Source organism: Mytilus galloprovincialis, unplaced genomic scaffold (assembly GCF_965363235.1).
Source record: "Mytilus galloprovincialis unplaced genomic scaffold, xbMytGall1.hap1.1 HAP1_SCAFFOLD_105, whole genome shotgun sequence".
NCBI lineage: Eukaryota > Metazoa > Mollusca > Bivalvia > Mytilida > Mytilidae > Mytilus > Mytilus galloprovincialis.
The window spans coordinates 32,457-51,768 of NW_027468042.1; the positions used below are offsets into that span (position 1 = coordinate 32,457).

A 19,312-nucleotide genomic window follows, 5' to 3' on the forward strand; every position below is an offset into this window, starting at 1 on the left:
TATTGGAGAAAAGGATTTGAAATAGTCATAATGGATTATTGTAATTACTTTACTAAATATAGACCTCCTTATACACTGATGTTGTCAGATCCATATATGGTGCATCTACTACTTTACTTTTGTACAATTGATGTAAACCGTATAGATGTGACCGCTAACATGTTTAACCCCGCCACATTATTTATGTATGTGCCTGTCCCAAGTCAGGAGCCTTTAATTCAGTGGTTGTCGTTTGTTTATGTGTTACATATTTGTTTTTTGTTCATTTTTTACATAAATAAGGCCGTTAGTTTTCTCGTTTGAATTGTTTTACATTGTCTTATCGGGGCCTATTATAGCTGACTATGCGGTATGGGCTTTGCTCATTATTGAAGGCCATACGGTGACCTATAGTTGTTAATGTCTGTGTAATTTTGGTCTTTTGTGGAAAGTTGTCTCATTGGCAATCATACCACATCTTCTTTTTTATATATTCTATAATGAAAAAAAAAATGTCAGGTATGTCGTGCAACCATTTCCTATTTACTGATGCTGATTCACTTCTATATCAACATGATCCAGTTACCGTTTTATCTAAATTTATTCTAATTTTGGTATCTTGCATATTCATATGAATTGTATAATGTGACATATGTCAAGCCCTGTCATGAAACAATTTCCTGTGCGCCAGTACTTTCAAACAATTATTTATCAACACCTTTAGAAGCACAATCATGCTATTAAATATTTATCAGTTCAACCTTTAGAAGAGGTAAATAATCAGCCTGGGAAATCTAATTCAAAGGTTGTACGATCACAGGAAATAATTGAATTAAATTGGATTAAAAAAATATTATTTAATGATAATTAATGTTAAATCATGATAATTGGTAATAAATCAAGAACATATAATGTTAACATTTTGAATGAAGTTTCTTAAACTGTTGGTAAAAACCGTTTTCATTGACGTAGAATAAGTAGCAATCAAGGAAAATTTCGTACCAACAATTCAAATATTTCGAACCTCATTTCTATTTTAAAAGACAACGACAGACTTTATCTGTTAAACAATCTCTTTTCTTTACCTGTTAATAATATACATACAATTAAAGCAAATTGCAACACAATTCCATATTGCAGTCAAAAGTATACAATCGTTCAAATTAAAATTGCATATTCATGATATTGTTATTCCAAACTGTTTCCCAAATTTGAAGATCATAAAAACATTTGACTAAATCCAAATATGCCAATAAAGGTTTTGATTTTGTTAATAGTGCCAGTACATTTGATAATCATTCTATTAAAGAACAAATTTATGGATATTTGGATAATACTGAACTCCCTCTTATTTGTTATGTTTAACAAAAATCTACCTGGAAATATGCGTTTAATTATAGCGAATGTGGAAAGATGTAATTATCAGTGTCAATACACCTACGTCATGAAATTTCAATAATTCTTAATACATGAGACCTTAATTTTGTTCGTGACCGACAGTTGAAATCATTCCTCAACAAAGAACCCAAATGCTGCACTTTGTAAATAGAGCTGTTTTTGGGGAGACATATAATGTTCATAGATAATTCATTTTCATATCCTATCGGTCAAATTTAAATCTGTTGGAAACCTATAGTCAAGGATGGGGTAATACAGGAATTTGGTGTAAGTTAGAAGTTTGGGGCATGTAAACGTTAAAAATATGCCTCACAGCCCTATATTTGTACGTTTAAAAAAATGAAGTGCATATGAACTTTCCATTCTAGGATACATTTTTTCACAACGTCATAGTAAAAGTAGTACAGTTTTAGCCGAAATCGGAGTTCCTATGGGAAATTGCATTGCCAATATTTACAGAAATCTAATCTAAATATCATGTTCCATGTCAATTATTAATTGGAAAGAGTGTCGGAAAATCACCCACGACACTCTCCGTACTTACTGCTCGAAATGGATAAAACGAGAAAAAGATGACAAGAAATCCTTAGATTCTTTTTTTAATTCAGTAGTGAACATGGTTGATATACGTATACAACATTTGACAGAAGAACCTTTCACTTCTAACAACAACCATAATAACCACAATTCTCGTATCAAACATAAGTTTAAAGATCTCGCCAAGGAGTTTTGTTTTGTCCCGGCTGATAGGCTGCTTATGATATCAGTATTGTTCTATGTAAACTTTACATTGAGGTTCTGCAAAAAAAAATCACGAATTCACCAACATTCGAACAGTTTCCATTTTTAGAAAATGACATCTATAACAAACATTAACAAATAAAAAAGTAATTCTTGGAAGCCTTAGATTTGTTGGAAATTTAAACATGACCTGGGCCGTGGTATTCGAATTCTATCCTGAGCCGTAGCGCAGGCCATGTGTACATTTACAACAAATCTATGGCTTCCATGAATTATTTTGATTCTAAAAGGAAAAATACGGTCATTAAAAAACTGAGGCGAGGGTGGGTATGCCGTTTGTGTGGCTTTCCATTTTTACTCCCTGTTAGATAAAGCTCAAACGTTTTAATAAATCTTTATAAATTTGATTATCTTATAAATAACCGCTAGAAACAATATATTTAATTCTTTTAATTCTCAAACCCAATATGTGAAATTTTTGATTTACATGCTTTTCTCGTAAGCTACCGTCAAATCCAAAATTGAGATTTCGTTACCAAAGAGCTGCCATGTTCACTTGCTGAAATTAGTAAACATGCGAATGATAGAATAGACAATAAGACAAACCCTACCTCAGAAATTGATTTTAGTACAATATTGTACGAATTTCGATGGTTACAAAAAAGTTTATAATTTGAGACATTGACCTTATTTTGTTTTTATACTGCAACTTCAATGAGTATATCGATATTTTTTATAAATCGTAACATACATATCAAACTTATTTTCATCCCTTAATGAACCCCTGATTGTGGAGAAAGTGTTTCATGGTAAAATTGACATTGCACAAAATATGGCTGCGTTACTATATTTGAGAAATAAACTAGTTGCAGTATAATTCTTTTAACTATGCCTACGAATAAGAATAAAAGTTATTTTGCCTTTTTTTAATTGCAATTTTTAAAACAATAAAATCGGCAAAGCGTTTGCAAATAGGTTTCAATACATGTGGGTTTACGTGGGAGGTATATTGTTACATCCATTATTATGTTTATCTTTGGGTCTGCGCTAATCATATATATTAGCGAATTTTATCACGGTGTGGTTCACAAAGCAAAAGAAGCACGTCATATTAGAATATCTACTTCTTTACAAGCCGAAACTAATACAATGAAAGTTCCAACCATGTAACGATTTCCGCAGTTGTACAAAACACCTTACAAAGAAAGATTTATCTCGATTTCAAGCTATTGTTACACTACTAAACTGTCTATTCTACTTACTAGTTCGCTTGGTACATTCTAAAACTACGTAATAAATTCTGCAAATAAGGCGTTTTAAACAAGTGAAATTACTTTTGGGGTGTCAAAATTCCGTTGGAAATACTTGATAATTTGCATGCTTAAATTGGTGATTTCGAATTTGTTCAAAGTTTTGATTCTTCTACCCTGTATACCACTTTGCTTCATAATATTATTAAGAAAAATTCACACACCTTATAAAAAGGACAGTCTAAACGTCAGAGTACGAATTAATATGTTCAAACCCTTTAAGGTCATTTTTAAGTTACAAAAAACTATGTCTATTCGACCAGCTTTGATACTATAACTGCCCTTGAATTTTAACAAGAAAACATGTTTGTTTTCTATGGAGATTCCGTGTATTATCATGTTATCAAAAATCCAATGGAGACTAACTGTGCATCACTCATTGCAAACATATTTCTATATTGTTATAAGTTACAGTTTATGACTAAAATCAGCAGAGATCCATCGAAACAATATTTTGTATAACATTTTAAGATATTTGGATGACAAATAGGCTCTCAATTATGACGAGTTTGGTATGTACACTAAAGAGATATATCCGGATGAACTGACTTTTAAAATAAAGCTAATACAAACGGTGATCACTGTCATTTCCTGGATCTTGATATATACGGGAAGTTTAATACCAAAATTGGTGATAAAAGAGAGGATTTTTCATTTCCTATGGTTAATTATCCATTTTAGATGGTGAACTTTCCATTGTCACCACTTCATGATATATGTATATCTCAACATGTTTGATTTGATCGTGTATACAACGAATTATTCGATTTTAACGAGAAAAAAACCCTGAAAAATAATAACACCACGGTTTTCGATATCACAAACTAGTCAAAGTCATTTATTACATTTCATAATCGGTACAAGTACATCATTCGTAAATATTAATCAACATGCAGACATCTTATATGTTCAGGTATCACTAGTAGCACGATTTCAGTCTGAAACGGTCATTTTGGTCTGATCGTATCTGAATTGACTGGATTTACCGCTAGAGGAAAACGTCAAGATTTGTCAGTTCGTTAAGTCTCCATTCGGATCGATAGTCTCATTAGGTAAATTAGTCCCGTTAAGGCATGTCAAGATATTTAAGACTGTATCTTCTAGCGAGCTGTTTAGATCCGTTAAGACCGTGTCAGACCAAAACAGACCATGGATACAAACTGACATCAAGATGTTGTCAGACCGTGTCCAGTCGTGTTCAGATTTTAATAATTTGGACACAAAACGAGTGAAACTTTCCTATTATTTATCAGGGGTTGCTCCCCTTTCAAGAATAAAATAAAACTGTGAAAGAAGACGATTTTTTAACTGAAAGTCTACCACGTCCCCTTAATCATGTTATTTAAATAAAACAAATATTCAATTTGAATTCTAACTTCTTCCTATTTAATTATTTAACACTGTTTTATAATTATATAAATAAAAAAAGTAGCTCAAAGTCATACTGCTGCACAAATCGCCGCGAATTGACTAAAAAAAATCAACAGATTGCCGAAATAATATTTGATTATTGAATATAAGCACCTGAACCTTTATATTTAATGGTTTACAAGTGATTGCAATACGTTTTATATGCAATTACAGACTGCCGTACGTGGTGAAGAATTTGTCATTCATTTTTACACCCTTATTTAATAATAACGGATGTCGGCCGTGAACACTTGAAAACGTGATCTTAATATGTTAAATTAAATTTAAGATGTAACTATTTTTAAATATTGTAAATGAATGCATTATCATTTATCTTTTTATGTTACCTATATAAATTGCATTTGAGTAAATTTGAGGCAGGGAAAAAAATATATAGATATAACTCTGTCTTTTATCGTTTTCCGTTTATTGTCATGACATTGTCCGTTAACTTTATTTTTGCCAGACTCATGCGTTTGACTTTCCATCTTTATTTTTTAATGTGTCTATAATTCGAGGGCCTTTTGTAAAAAAAACTACATACCAGAAGCCTTCGTTAAAAAATAAAGTTTGAATATTATAGCAGAAAAAGGCTTATAAATTCATTCAAATTAATATTTGAAATAGGATAAATAATCAAGAAAATGTTTATAAATACGTCAGACACTGTACTTAAAGTACATTTAAAGACCAGGTTACATATATATTACATGCATACAGCATAATAAAGCTGGTTTAATTTGAATGACTATCCATTAGGGACATTTTTCGACGATAATTAATCAAATCTGAAAAGTTTAATTAAAAACGGAAAATAATTCTTCGCCCGTAAACGATTTAACGTTACCGTACCCTCTTTATTTTTGTTGCATTCATGTCGCACACATGTGTGTCGGCAGTGTCAGCGCTTCTAATAGCTAACTTATTTTACACAAAATCGTTGACATGGTAGAAGGAAACTATAGTACAATATAAGCTGAGCTGGAAATTGCAATTGGTGAGTAGAAATGAATATTTTAATACATGTCTATCAGAATAATCATTGATCATGGACATGGATCTGTTGTATCTTTACCCTAAGCCCGGGTTCTCCCTATTAGGAGTAGACAACTGATACCATTCTCCCTGCCAGGAGTAGACGATGGACACCAATGGGCCTCTGGTTGGATACAGCGGATGTCAGAGCCTGCGCACGCCTGCAGCGCCCTCTTCAGCCAATGGTCAACTACAAGCTAGACGCATACGAAGATACAGTTTACAACGCCCGAGTAATAGGTAATTACACAGTACTTAAGCCTAAGTCCTTCTTATATGTATACAGTCCAGGTCGGGTCCTTTCAAGGGAAATAGTCTTTCCCCAAGACGAACACCACATTATTGGTAGTGCGGGTGGTTCGAACACACATGGTGTGACCTAGTTTGCCATTTTGGTCAGGGGATTCTGACCAGGTGCAATCAAGCGTGATTGGCAGAATTAATTTGGCTATTCTAAGACTTTGCAATTGGGATTAGGCTTAAAAGAAGAGCTTTAGAAGCGGTACCAAGCGTTGTATGATAAGTTTTTCACTGTCTGTGAAAGTTTTCAAACTTTGTTCAAGTCATTGATTTTTTCAGATTGAGTCTCGCGTGATTTCGTGTTACCAGGTAACAGCGATACTTGAGATCAATACCGGAAGTGATTTCCGTGATTTGTTTACATATGCAATACACATCTTTGCTATTTGTAAACGGGATTTAAATCAATAAAGACTTGTTTATTATTTTGTTATTGTTTTGTCATTTATTTATAGTGAAAGTATCACTGAATATAGGTTAATATTCAGCACAATGAGTGGGTTTAAAATCAAAATAAACTCCAGTCCGGAGTCTGTTCTCCTACATGTACCTGGCATTGGTACGGCTACTGCTCGTAGAATTATAGTAATGAGAAATAATGGCATAACAATTACACCAGAAATATTGGCCCAAATACCATATATGAAAAATAAAATGTCCCTTGTGTCCGATATGATTGATTTTTCTCCTTGTGAATTCAATGACATGGACAATGTTGATGTCAGGTATCAAGGTCAGCCACATGAGTCACAAGACTATGAGACAGATACACATGTAAAATCACACGAGGGAGGGGCAGCAAATTTTGTGTCCACACCCTTCACCCCGGGTACTATTAGACGGGAAATTGCTCATTTGCAAGAATTTAACACCGATACACAGAGGTGGATAGACCAACACGGTTCCACACAGGCACCTGTCCAGGGGGGTGAAATTTATCAAAAACCTTATTTAAATCAACCGGTTTTTTCTGACTCGGAGATTGCCATGGATACAGTGTGGAATTCGCAGGTCGATCGCACGTCAATGAGGTCCATGCCCTCATGCATTGAGGAAAATGAATATCCAACCCAAGAGATGGACCGTTGCAGAATTTTTGACGATAATCTGTCCTGTAGTGAGGAATCGTTACTTCCCAGCCGAACTTTACAACCAGAAGTAATTGACCCAGCATACGGACCACATTATGTAGAATATGAACCGTCAGATAAGCCAGATTTGCCAAGTCCAGATCGGTCTATGAGTATTCAGCATGATAGCACCACTATGATAGAGGTTCAGCTGAATCAACAACCAAGGTTAGTGGGTGAACATTGTACAGAGCACGAGTCGTCAACCGATATGAAAGAGCAACATTTAGAGAACACCCACCTCAACGACAGGTTCCAACAGAGCCAGACTAGGGAACCAATCAATCAGCGCAGTAGGTTGTTCGAAAATTCTGTCAACTATATTCAACCGCCACAACCAACAGTTCAACTGCCTGTTGAACATACAGTCAACTTCAACCAACAACTTCAACCAGTTGTTCAACTGCCTGTTGAACATACAGTCAACTTCAACCAACAACCTCAACCAGTTGTTCAACTACCTGTTGAACGTATCAACCAACGTCAACAGGCTGTTCAACTACCTGTTGAACAGGTCATCAACCCCAACCAACAAAGACAGCAAGCTGTTCAACTCCCTGTTGAACATAATGACAACTACCCACGATCCAATACTAGAGCCATTCATCTACTTGGTGGTCATACAGTCACCAACACACAACCAATTCAACAATCAATTCAACAATCAACCCGGCATACCATTAGCAACGTACCACATCAATCACACGGCACATCCGTGCTTACCGGACAATTGCCTACTCAACAAGGTTTCAACAGGTCACCTCCGACTGTTGCCAACCAACCAATCAACCACAGGGCTACAGGTCAACAACCACCTCAACCCAACATCAACAGGTCAAACCCTTTACCTGCACTTAGGTCTACTCCACCCGTCAGGGAAAGGGAACCTTATCAACAACTTCCACCGACCGCCAACAGGGCCAATCAACCACCCTGTCCCAGGTCAACAGGTCAACTACAGTCAACTAGACAACAAAACTATACCTTTCCTGTCGGTACAACCGGACAACAAAACAGAGTGATTGATAATCAACAACATCAACCACCGATCAGCCATCCAGTTAATATACCACATATCAACAGCCATGTTCCACCGACACAACAATTTAACAGAACAGGTCTATACCAACCTAACATCAACCAGTCAGGTTTTCAACAACCACTCAACAACACAATGGGTCAGCAGGGGCAACCGCCTCAGGCCATACATAACCAACAGGAAGTTTACAGGCAACAACCGGTGCAACATCTCCAAAATGTTACTGCACCTATACATCAGACTCAACAGCCATTTGGAAATATACCATATCAGCAAGGGAGGCCCTATCAGCCTTCAACAGCACCAAATCTTGTACAAGGAATGACTCAATCAGGGTATTATGACACAGCTCCACACTTGCCAGTGTACCCACAACAACAGCTGTACAATAACCGTCCACACACTCAGTTTCAGGATCAACGCAGTATGTCTAGTATTACGAGCTGCTCAAATAGTGATTCTGATTCATCTAGTTCTACATCAGGGGTAGTGTATCGTCGGAGTCGTCATAAGAGTAGAAGCAACAAAACACACTCTAGACTCAGTATATCAAGCAGACATGTTTCACCAGTGGAGGAGGAGGCTAGTGAACACTCATCGCCACACCGAAAGAATTCAGGCAAGAAGCATGACAAAAGGAGGTCAGACAGACATGGTCAGTCGGAAACGGATGGTCACCATTCCTCAAGCAACCGTCATAGAGCGAAGCCAGCTCCAATGAAACAGGACAAGAAATTTTTCTTTTCGGTGCCCAAGAACCTTAAGTACACAGGGAAAGGCAACTGGAAGGCATTTTACACAAAGTTCACCGGGTACGCTGAGGCTGCCGGTTGGACGGACAAACAAAAACGAGAACAGCTTTGTTGGTGCTTGGAGGACAAAGCTAGTGATTTTTATACAGTGCTACTGGAATCCAACAAAGACATTGCTTTTAGTACAGTAGTGACTAAAATGGTGAAACGCTTTGGTTTTCAAGAACCACAAGAAACTTCACAGATACAGTTTCAGACTATTACCCAAAAGACAGAGGAATCCCTGGCGGATTGGGCGGATCGTGTATTATCTCTGGCAACACAATCCTTCAAAGACCTTTCTGAAGAGTACATGACAAAACAAGCAGTAATGAAATTTTGTCAAGGTTGCAACGACCCAGAGGCTGGACAACACGCATGTGGATTTAAACCAGTATCGGTTGAAAATGCAATTGATATAATTAAGTGGTATCAGCATTCAAGAAAGGCTGTGCAAGCTCATATTGCTCAAGGAAAAACACATGAAGTCAAACAGGCGTCAGCTCCAACACCAACAGCACAAGTTAGTGACACACCATCAGTGCACGGGGTAGGCTCATCTAAACCAAACATAGACACACGAGTATCTCAAATGGAGCAACAGCTTCGTCAACAACGAGAAGAGCAACAACAGAGCATGCAACAGATGCAAAGCCTACTGTCCTCAATGGCTACACTTACAGAGGAAATGCGACATTCAAACAGATCTAGTGGTACTTCGCCCAGTCGGGACTATAGATCAGATAATACCTCACGTGGACGTGGTCAAGGTAGAAGAGGTGTTTATAATAATCGTGCTGGTAACCGCAGGTCACAAACCCCAGACGGGGCATGTTTTTATTGTCATGAACTAGGACATTTCAAAAGAGATTGCCCAAAGTTAAATAACTCACCTGGCAGCAAACCGCCAACTCAGAACAAGCAAACAGAACGCAAATCAGTTACAATGAAATTGCCAGAGGACCAAGCTACAGAGGGACCATCTAATGGGTTTACAGTGGTAGGAACAATTGGGACTGCTCAACTGTTGAGAGTACAGGTAAAAATCCAGGACAAGCTAGTAACTGCATTGATTGATACGGGCTCAGAGGTTACCATAATGCAGGACAAAGTTTTTGATTCTCTGAAAGAAAAACCTTATGTCATTAGAGAGACACTTATGCATGGAGCAGGCCGAGAAATGCAGATGACCTGCAGAATTACTAATCCTACTCTGTTTAGTATACAGGACCTACTTTTCAATCACAACTTATATATCGCTCCAATTGACTGTGAGATGCTACTGGGCCATGACTTCCTAGCTAGTAATAATGTTATACTCAACATTGGTCAAGGATACATGTCTATCAACGACAAGACAGTTAAGCTAGTCTTAGGAGGAGAGACACCATCTGCTCAACCCTCAGTCAGCAGAATTACGATACCAAACTCGGTAGTAGTCCCACCTAATTCAGTAATGCGAATGAATTGTACAGTACCACTACAGGATAATGATTTTGTGATAGAACCAAACTCGAAGACTACACTCTTGATTCCCAGATCAGTTTGTGCTAAAGGACAAAGTCCAGTTGTTTGTTTTATGAATGTGACGGACAACCCTGTCCGACTCCAGGGTGGAATAGAAGTAGCTGAGGCACATGCTGTGACCATAATTGAATCTATGGATGACCCTCAAGAGCTAAGTGTTGGTACTTGTTCAACCAGTAAACAGGGTACCAGTCAAAAGGGTACACCACCTAAACAAGAGGATCTCCCAGATCATCTCCAAGAACTCTTTATTACATCCAGTCAGGATTTGACAACAGATCAGAAATCAAAACTGAGAACGTTGCTTTACACATACAGTGATGTTTTTGCAAGGACAGAGTTTGACCTTGGTAATTTTAGTCATGTAGAACATGAAATTGATACTGGTGATGCCAGGCCTATTCAGCTCCGTATGCGGAGAACACCAGCTTGTTTTGTTCAGGAGGAGGAGGCACACCTCAAGAAAATGTTAGATGCTGGAGTTATACAACCTTCAACCTCAGAATGGGCTTCAGCACCAGTGCTTATCAGGAAGAAAGATGGCGGGGTACGCTGGTGCATAGACTTCAGAAGGCTCAACTCAGTCACATCACGTGATTTATTTCCGTTGCCCCTGATAGACGAATGTCTGGATACTTTGGCTGGAAACATATGGTATTCCAAACTGGACGCTAATAGCGCATATTGGCAAATAAAGATCAAGCCAGAGGACCGTAAGAAGACCGCATTTGTCACCAAATATGGATTGTTTGAGTGCGTCAAGATGGCTTTTGGACTTTGCAACGCACCAGGTACTTATGCCAGAGTGATGAACCTTGTCCTCAGAGGTTTAACGTGGAAAACTGTTTTGGCCTTCCTTGATGACATACTGGTTTTAGGACCATCTTTTGATGAACATCTCACTAACCTACAAAATGTATTTGCTAGATTTCGAGAGTATGGACTTAGATTAAAGCCTAAAAAGTGTGCTCTGTTCAGAACAAGTGTAGAATTTTTAGGCAGGAGTGTCAGTAACCAGGGCCTCCAAATAGGCCAGCAACATTTGCAACCAGTTAGTGGTTGGGTGGTGCCTACTTGCACCAAGGAAGTTGAACAATTCCTGGGATTTGTGAACTACCACCGTTCATTTATTAAGGACTATGCAAAAATATCTGCTCCACTGTATGAAGTGACAGGAAAAAATTTGTTTTCATGGAACCATGAACGTCAACTTGCATTTCAGACGTTAAAAGACAACTTGCTATCTGCACCAGTACTTACTTTGCCTAACAACAAGGATTATTTCATCCTGGATACGGACGCCTCCCAAAATGCAATAGGCGCAGAACTTATTCAGGTTCAAGATGGAGAGGAACGGACCATAGCATATGGTAGCTTTGTACTTACAGCCGAACAAAAACGTTATTGCACAACTAGAAAGGAGTTGTTGGCGGTAATTAGATTTACTAGACAGTTCAGACACTACCTTCTGGGAAGACAATTCACAGTGAGGACAGACCATAGTAGTTTGACATGGCTTGTCAATTTCAAAGAGCCCCAGGGGCAATTAGCTAGATGGTTGGAAGAGCTCAGCCAATATGACCTGGTCATAAAGCATAGGCCAGGTAAACAACACATTGATGCAGATGTCTTGTCTCGTCTCCCGGATAGGTTAAAAGAATGTCCACATTATACTGCAGACACCATACTGGCAAGTTTACCTTGCAAGGGCTGTAATTACTGCCAGCGAGCACATCAAAGTTGGGCACAGTTTTTATGTGATGTAGATGAAGCAGTCCCACTGGCTAGAAAAAGGAAGCAAAAGCCAAGATTACTTAAAAGAGTAGCAACAGCAATGATGATGTTATTTGAAACTCCAGAAAAGGTTTCAACCTTGGAACAACCTGCAGTACCAGTTGAATCTGCAGTTAAGGAAGACTGCTGTCACACTAGCAGCTTAAACTCAATTGAGCCAAAAGCAAGCCAGTCGTCTGAGGAATGTGATTTACCACCATTCAGTACAGGTATGGAATTGATATGTACTCCATCAACGGCAAGAATTGTAATAGACGACTATTCTGATTGTGTCGTGGCAGCAATCGCACAAGAAGAGGGCATAACTATCTCAGGTTTCAGTGAAGAGGATATAAAAACAGGCCAAGAGAGTGATCTAGACTTGATGTTTATCCTCCCGTATTTAAAAGATGGCTGTGAACCACTCTCCAATGATTTGTTCCTGGCACCACCAGCAGCCAAGAGTCACTGGATTAATAAAGAAAGATTTTTCTTAGACGACAATGGTATTTTAAAGAGTCAACCCAAAACAGAGGGAGCCAATACAAGACTTGTTGTACCCACTTCTTTAAGACAAACAGTAATGGAGCTCTGTCATGAACTGCCTAGTGCAGGACATCAAGGTGTATCAAGGACCATGTCCAAGATAAAGGACAAATATCACTGGTATAACATGACCAAAGACATTAACTTGTTTGTACTTAGTTGTGATACTTGTAACAAGAACAAGAAAGCGAGCAGACATAGTAAATGTCCTCTGACCAAGTACCATGCTGGGTACCCTATGGAAAGAGTCCACATAGATTTTATGGGCCCTTTGCCAAAGACGAAACAAAACAATGAACATATTTTAATGATGACAGACCAATTCACCAAGTGGACGGAATGTATACCACTACCGTCACAAACGGCTGAAGTAACTGCTCAGGCAGCTATTAATGAGTTTTTTACAAGATTTGGCTATCCATTCCAGCTATTCTCAGATCAGGGACGTAACTTTGAGAGCGCACTCTTTAAAGCAGTATGTGATTTGCTGCAAATTCATAAGGCGAGAACGACCCCATATCGTCCTCAGTCAAATGGACAGGTTGAGAGACAGAACCGCAGTCTCATGGATGCAGTCAGATGCTTTGTTGATTCACAACAAGAAAACTGGGATCAACATATTGCTCAACTAGGGGGAGCCATGAGATCTAGTGTCAACAGGAGTACAGGGTATACACCAAACAAGCTAATGCTGGGCAGGGAAACCAATCAGCCAGCAGACCTTATGTTTGGCAGTCAGAGCGAAAGGAAGTATGAGGGTGCTGATAGCTATATCATAGACCTTGAAAAAGCTATTAAAAGTGCGCATACCATTGCTCGGGATAAGCTCAAGACCTCCCAGGAGAGAATGAAGAGAGACTATGACCTTAGGGTCTTAGAAAAATCGTACCAGCCGGGGGATCTTGTGTATGTTTTAGACACTGCCCAAATTAAGGGTAAATGTAAAAAATTAGGGTCACCATGGAAAGGGCCAGGCATTGTAATTAGTAAGGTTACCGGGTACGTGTACAAGGTGAAACTCCAAAGAGTGGTTTTTAACACTAATCATGACCGACTCAAGCCATGTGGGGATAGGAAAATTCCTGCTTGGTTGGAGACTTGTAGGGACAAATTTAAACAAGGTATTGACGTCTTGGCAGGCAATAAAACCAAGCCTACTACCCCTCAGTACTGTGTGTGTCGGGGCCCAGACACGGGTGAGACAATGGTCCAATGTGATAACTGTAGGGAATGGTTCCATTTAACCTGCATAGGTATGTCAATCCAAGAGGCCAATGAGATAGATCCCTACATTTGCCCAAACTGCCAACTTGTCCGTCCTACTCCACCCTCAAAAGATAAAAGAGGGGGAGAAAATGAGTAGGTAACCATATTGTGTAAATAGTCAGTTTAATTATTGTGTATTAGATACGTAAATTGTCAGTTTAACTAATGTTTGTTTATTTTTTTTCATATTTTTTAGAATGTCGGATTCTGAGTCATTCAGATCATGCTCCAGCGTGGGTAGTGAGGAGGAGAGAAGTGGTGATGGTGACTCCCAGCCGGGAGTGGGCATCCAGCCCTTTGATTTGAGGTTACTGGACACGGCCACCAACAGGAGAAGGGACAGGAGGGAGGAACCTGCCCAGGATGGACCTGTTGAGGTAAAGCCTACAGTATTGCTGGAGGTACCAGCAATACCAGAAGTAAGTGTGTCAGGGGGACAGGAGGTACCTGTTCGAGTACAGGGTACTCCAGAGGAGACACAGGATGAGGTGCCACGGGAACTGGTGGTCGAGGCTGTGGAGCAGTCAGCTCCAGTAGCAGCCAAGGTAAGTGTCTCAGGAGAACAGGAGGTACCTGTTCTGGTTGATAGCCTGCAGACACTTGTCATCTCAGAAGAGACTCTTAACACTCCAGAGGAGACAGAAGAGCCAGAGGTGCAGGGGGAAGTGCCTACAACACACAGTAGGGAGCAGTCTGCTTCAGTGCCTGCCAGCACGGACCCCATGGCTTTCAAGAGAGAAATACCGGACGCATGGAGGGGCAGGGAGGCACAAGTTTGGACAGGCCCCATAAGTGGTTACAGGGAGAGGACCTGGAGGGTGAGTGTCAGGGACGTCGCTTGTCCAGTCCCTGGATGCCCAGTAATGACGAGGCACTTGCGGGAGCACGCATTGGGGGATCATGTGTCCCCAATGTTTGAGTCCAACTTCAACAGGGAAGTGATGTCCAATCAAGGCTTCCACCAGTTCAGGGGCCATATGGTAATCCTGTTGGCCAGGTGGCTCACTGGCCGAGAAGACGTAACCTCTTCGGAGTTTGTCTCCTGGTTGCAGGAGAGAGCAGCCATCCCAAGCGGCTGTAAGATCCAAGGAGTGGACATGCCACCATTGAGAGCCGTTTGTCTGGAGATGAACTGGCAGAAACGCAGTGTGTATTCCCTGCATCCCATCACCAGCCCGGTAGTGATTTTATATTGGAGGGTGATCCTAGGTGTGCTTCGGTACCTAAGCCCAGCACACAGAGCCTGCGTCGCTCTTGATGAGTACCAGGGAGTTAACGGTCCGACATATGACCTTCTATGTCAGGCCAATGCCAGATTCTGCCAGGTGGCAGAGCCCGTCGTGGCTCAGTCCACAACCAGTGTGTCAGTGCCGGAGACTACTGTTCAGGCAAGCTCTAGCTCTGTGGATGCCCCACCAGTGACACAGACAGTGCAGTCGGTACCCCAGAAGGAGGAGGAAAAGAGGGTCACGCCACCAGTGGAGGAGCCAGCAGCCGTGGCCACCAAGCCAGACGAATCCTTGGTGGTTCTAGTGTTTCACAACACTAGAAAGTTAGTGGCAGTAACATCTGTTGCCAGCGCTGTGGCTCAGGCCAGGGAACTGTTCGATCTGGAAGACCAGGAGGTCGGGCTGACCTACCTGGGAGCCGAGTTAACCAGATCCGTGAGGATGGAGTTGCTGCCAGCCATGGCAGAACTCACGGTAACAGTCAAATGAGCTACCCAGAAGTGACAATAACGTGAATGTAATTCTGGACTCTTTTTGGTTTTGGCTTAGCCTCCGCTTCCTGTCTGGAAGCTGTACTCCCAAGGACTTGGAAACCAGGCCAGTGTAAAAATTGTAAATAGTAGACTAGTGTTAGACATTTTTACTTATCGCCATATTGAAGAACGGTATTGGTGTATACATTTTTTTTATGGTCATGGTTTTCACTTTTTGTTCCATGCTGGAACTGGTGCTTAATTTGTAAGGGGGATTTAGTAGAATAGCAGGTAGTTTAGATTAATTGGAAATTCAAGGGGAGCTTAATGAACTGACAGAAATAGAGATCTTTGTAAATTTTTGATTATTTGTAGTAGATTTAGTTTTTGTGTATTTTAGAGATATGTGATTCAGAATTAGGACAATTCTGAGTTGTGGCTCCGAGTAACGGATGTGAAAATTTTTTTTTTCCTTGTCTTAGGCAAATAGTTCAGTGATTTATTTTTTAAATGCCATGTTTTTAGGGAAAAGATAAAATTTAGATAGAGACCCAATAGCCAGGGAACAGGGGGGTGGATTTTAGAAATAACCCATTCGTTGGTTAGGTAATTAACTTAGTATTTTCATTTTAAGGCATAAGGGGCGTCTTCAGTTGTCAGGCCTTTGTCGGAACTTATAGTTCCTCCTTTTTAGGAAGGAGGGGGGTGTTGTATCTTTACCCTAAGCCCGGGTTCTCCCTATTAGGAGTAGACAACTGATACCATTCTCCCTGCCAGGAGTAGGGGTAAATTCAGTAAATAAATATACGTCATCAGGGACCGCCCATTTAGGGGAGAGCTTTCTGTATAACACTGAAGTCATATGCTCTTCTGATTGGTAGATAATGTTTGTAATAAATATTTTTTGGCAGATGGATCAAAACTAGAGTTGAAAAAAATAAAAATAAATGCTGAATGTACTAATTTTTTTTACTACAGGGTTGAAAAGTAATGGGGGTCAGTATAGGAATTCAGTGCGAATCTTCATTGTTTGTAAACAAGGCCATGTGAATGCCCAAAAATGCCGCATGACCCTATGTTTTTATTAGTGCAAAAGATAGGGCTACATTTGTACTTTCATGAATGTTATATGAAAGTTTCCAATTTCTAAAGGTAAATCAGGTATAAATTTAATTCCATACATAGATTAGCATTAAAGTCAATGGGAGATTTTTTACTGAATTTACCCCTATAGGAAAATATGCACTCTTTCACTGTACTTGTCCAAGGCCACACAATAATCCACAAACTCATTTCCTGTAAATTTTAATGTAATGGAAGGATTTTGGAACCATTTGAAGTTGTTTTTTACACAAATTTCTATCTTAGCCGCGGCTATTCAGGATGCACTGAGTGTACTGTGAGAGGACGCATGGGGTATATGTTAAAAATCAGTTTTTGTGTGTAGATTGAAAGAAACAATAGAAATGACACTTTAGAGTTATGATATCAATGAAAGGCAGAAATATCCTCCCCATTTACATCACATTTTGCACATATTTCTCCTCATAATATATATAAAATCATATGAAAAAATGGATTACCTCCCTTTGACATAGTGATTTTTTTTTAGCTGTGTTCCCCATGTTAAGTTGTAGAATAAGTGGTAAATAAGCACGTTTCTAGTATTTTAACACTCAAATAATCTGACCGCATGAAGATATTCATTTATTTTCACATAACGCATTGCGATTCTTTATTTAAAAACTATACTAGACAACTTTTCATGATTACATGTCCTTCATCTAGGAAACTAGTGTTGAAATGTTTGTAATTGGATTTTTTTGTTAAATAATTGCTTTTAAATATTCTTAATTGTAACTTTAATCTTCCAAATGCAAAGTTTGGTTATATTTAGACTTATTTATTCATATTTGGCACTTTTTTCTACTTCAGTTTTGGTTGTCTAGTTTTGGCGAAGAATCCATCCTGATGTTGGGGTAACAGGAATTTCTGCAGAGTGATTGTCAATGACATTTTGTGAACTTTACAAGTAATTAAAACACAGATTTAGTATAATGAAACATAATTGTTGTTTTATTTGGTATCAAACTGCTTAAAAAAGCCTTTAAAAAGTCCTTTTGTGCTCTTTTCAGGGTATTTAATCAAAAACTTCCATTAAGGAAAAATTGAACTAAGAGTACACCAAGTCTTTAGTTTCTAGGTGTACTTGCAATACTGGTCGAAGCAAACACAGAAAACAATTCATACTTATTAAACATAGTATTTTACACCATTCTTTTAAAAACAGTCAATGTGCAACTTTATATACCAAATATACATTGGCCGCAGTATGGGCTGTAGTATAAATTTAGCTCTATCTTTACAAACTCAGCATTTATGAATGTTGTATTGAAACTGGAACTTGAAAATTGGATACCTTACATGTTTATTACAAAAAAAGTGAGAAAAGAAGTAAAAAAGTCCCTTATAGGGGTAAATTCAGTAAATAAATATACGTCATCAGGGACCGCCCATTTAGGGGAGAGCTTTCTGTATAACACTGAAGTCATATGCTCTTCTGATTGGTAGATAATGTTTGTAATAAATATTTTTTGGCAGATGGATCAAAACTAGAGTTGAAAAAAATAAAAATAAATGCTGAATGTACTAATTTTTTTTACTACAGGGTTGAAAAGTAATGGGGGTCAGTATAGGAATTCAGTGCGAATCTTCATTGTTTGTAAACAAGGCCATGTGAATGCCCAAAAATGCCGCATGACCCTATGTTTTTATTAGTGCAAAAGATAGGGCTACATTTGTACTTTCATGAATGTTATATGAAAGTTTCCAATTTCTAAAGGTAAATCAGGTATAAATTTAATTCCATACATAGATTAGCATTAAAGTCAATGGGAGATTTTTTACTGAATTTACCCCTATAGGAAAATATGCACTCTTTCACTGTACTTGTCCAAGGCCACACAATAATCCACAAACTCATTTCCTGTAAATTTTAATGTAATGGAAGGATTTTGGAACCATTTGAAGTTGTTTTTTACACAAATTTCTATCTTAGCCGCGGCTATTCAGGATGCACTGAGTGTACTGTGAGAGGACGCATGGGGTATATGTTAAAAATCAGTTTTTGTGTGTAGATTGAAAGAAACAATAGAAATGACACTTTAGAGTTATGATATCAATGAAAGGCAGAAATATCCTCCCCATTTACATCACATTTTGCACATATTTCTCCTCATAATATATATAAAATCATATGAAAAAATGGATTACCTCCCTTTGACATAGTGATTTTTTTTTAGCTGTGTTCCCCATGTTAAGTTGTAGAATAAGTGGTAAATAAGCACGTTTCTAGTATTTTAACA

General features: G+C 38.7%; 1 protein-coding gene across 1 annotated transcript; it reads left to right on the forward strand.

Moving 5' to 3' along the window:
- Positions 1-5,906: 5,906 nt before the first annotated feature.
- Positions 5,907-15,322, forward strand: LOC143060273 (uncharacterized; the record flags this gene model as incomplete). The annotated part of the gene is made up of 2 exons (XM_076233587.1): positions 5,907-6,113; positions 14,442-15,322. Coding segments are annotated over exons 1-2 (1,015 nt in total), but the record flags the coding sequence as incomplete, so codon positions are not given.
- Between the last annotated feature and the right edge of the window lie 3,990 nt (positions 15,323-19,312).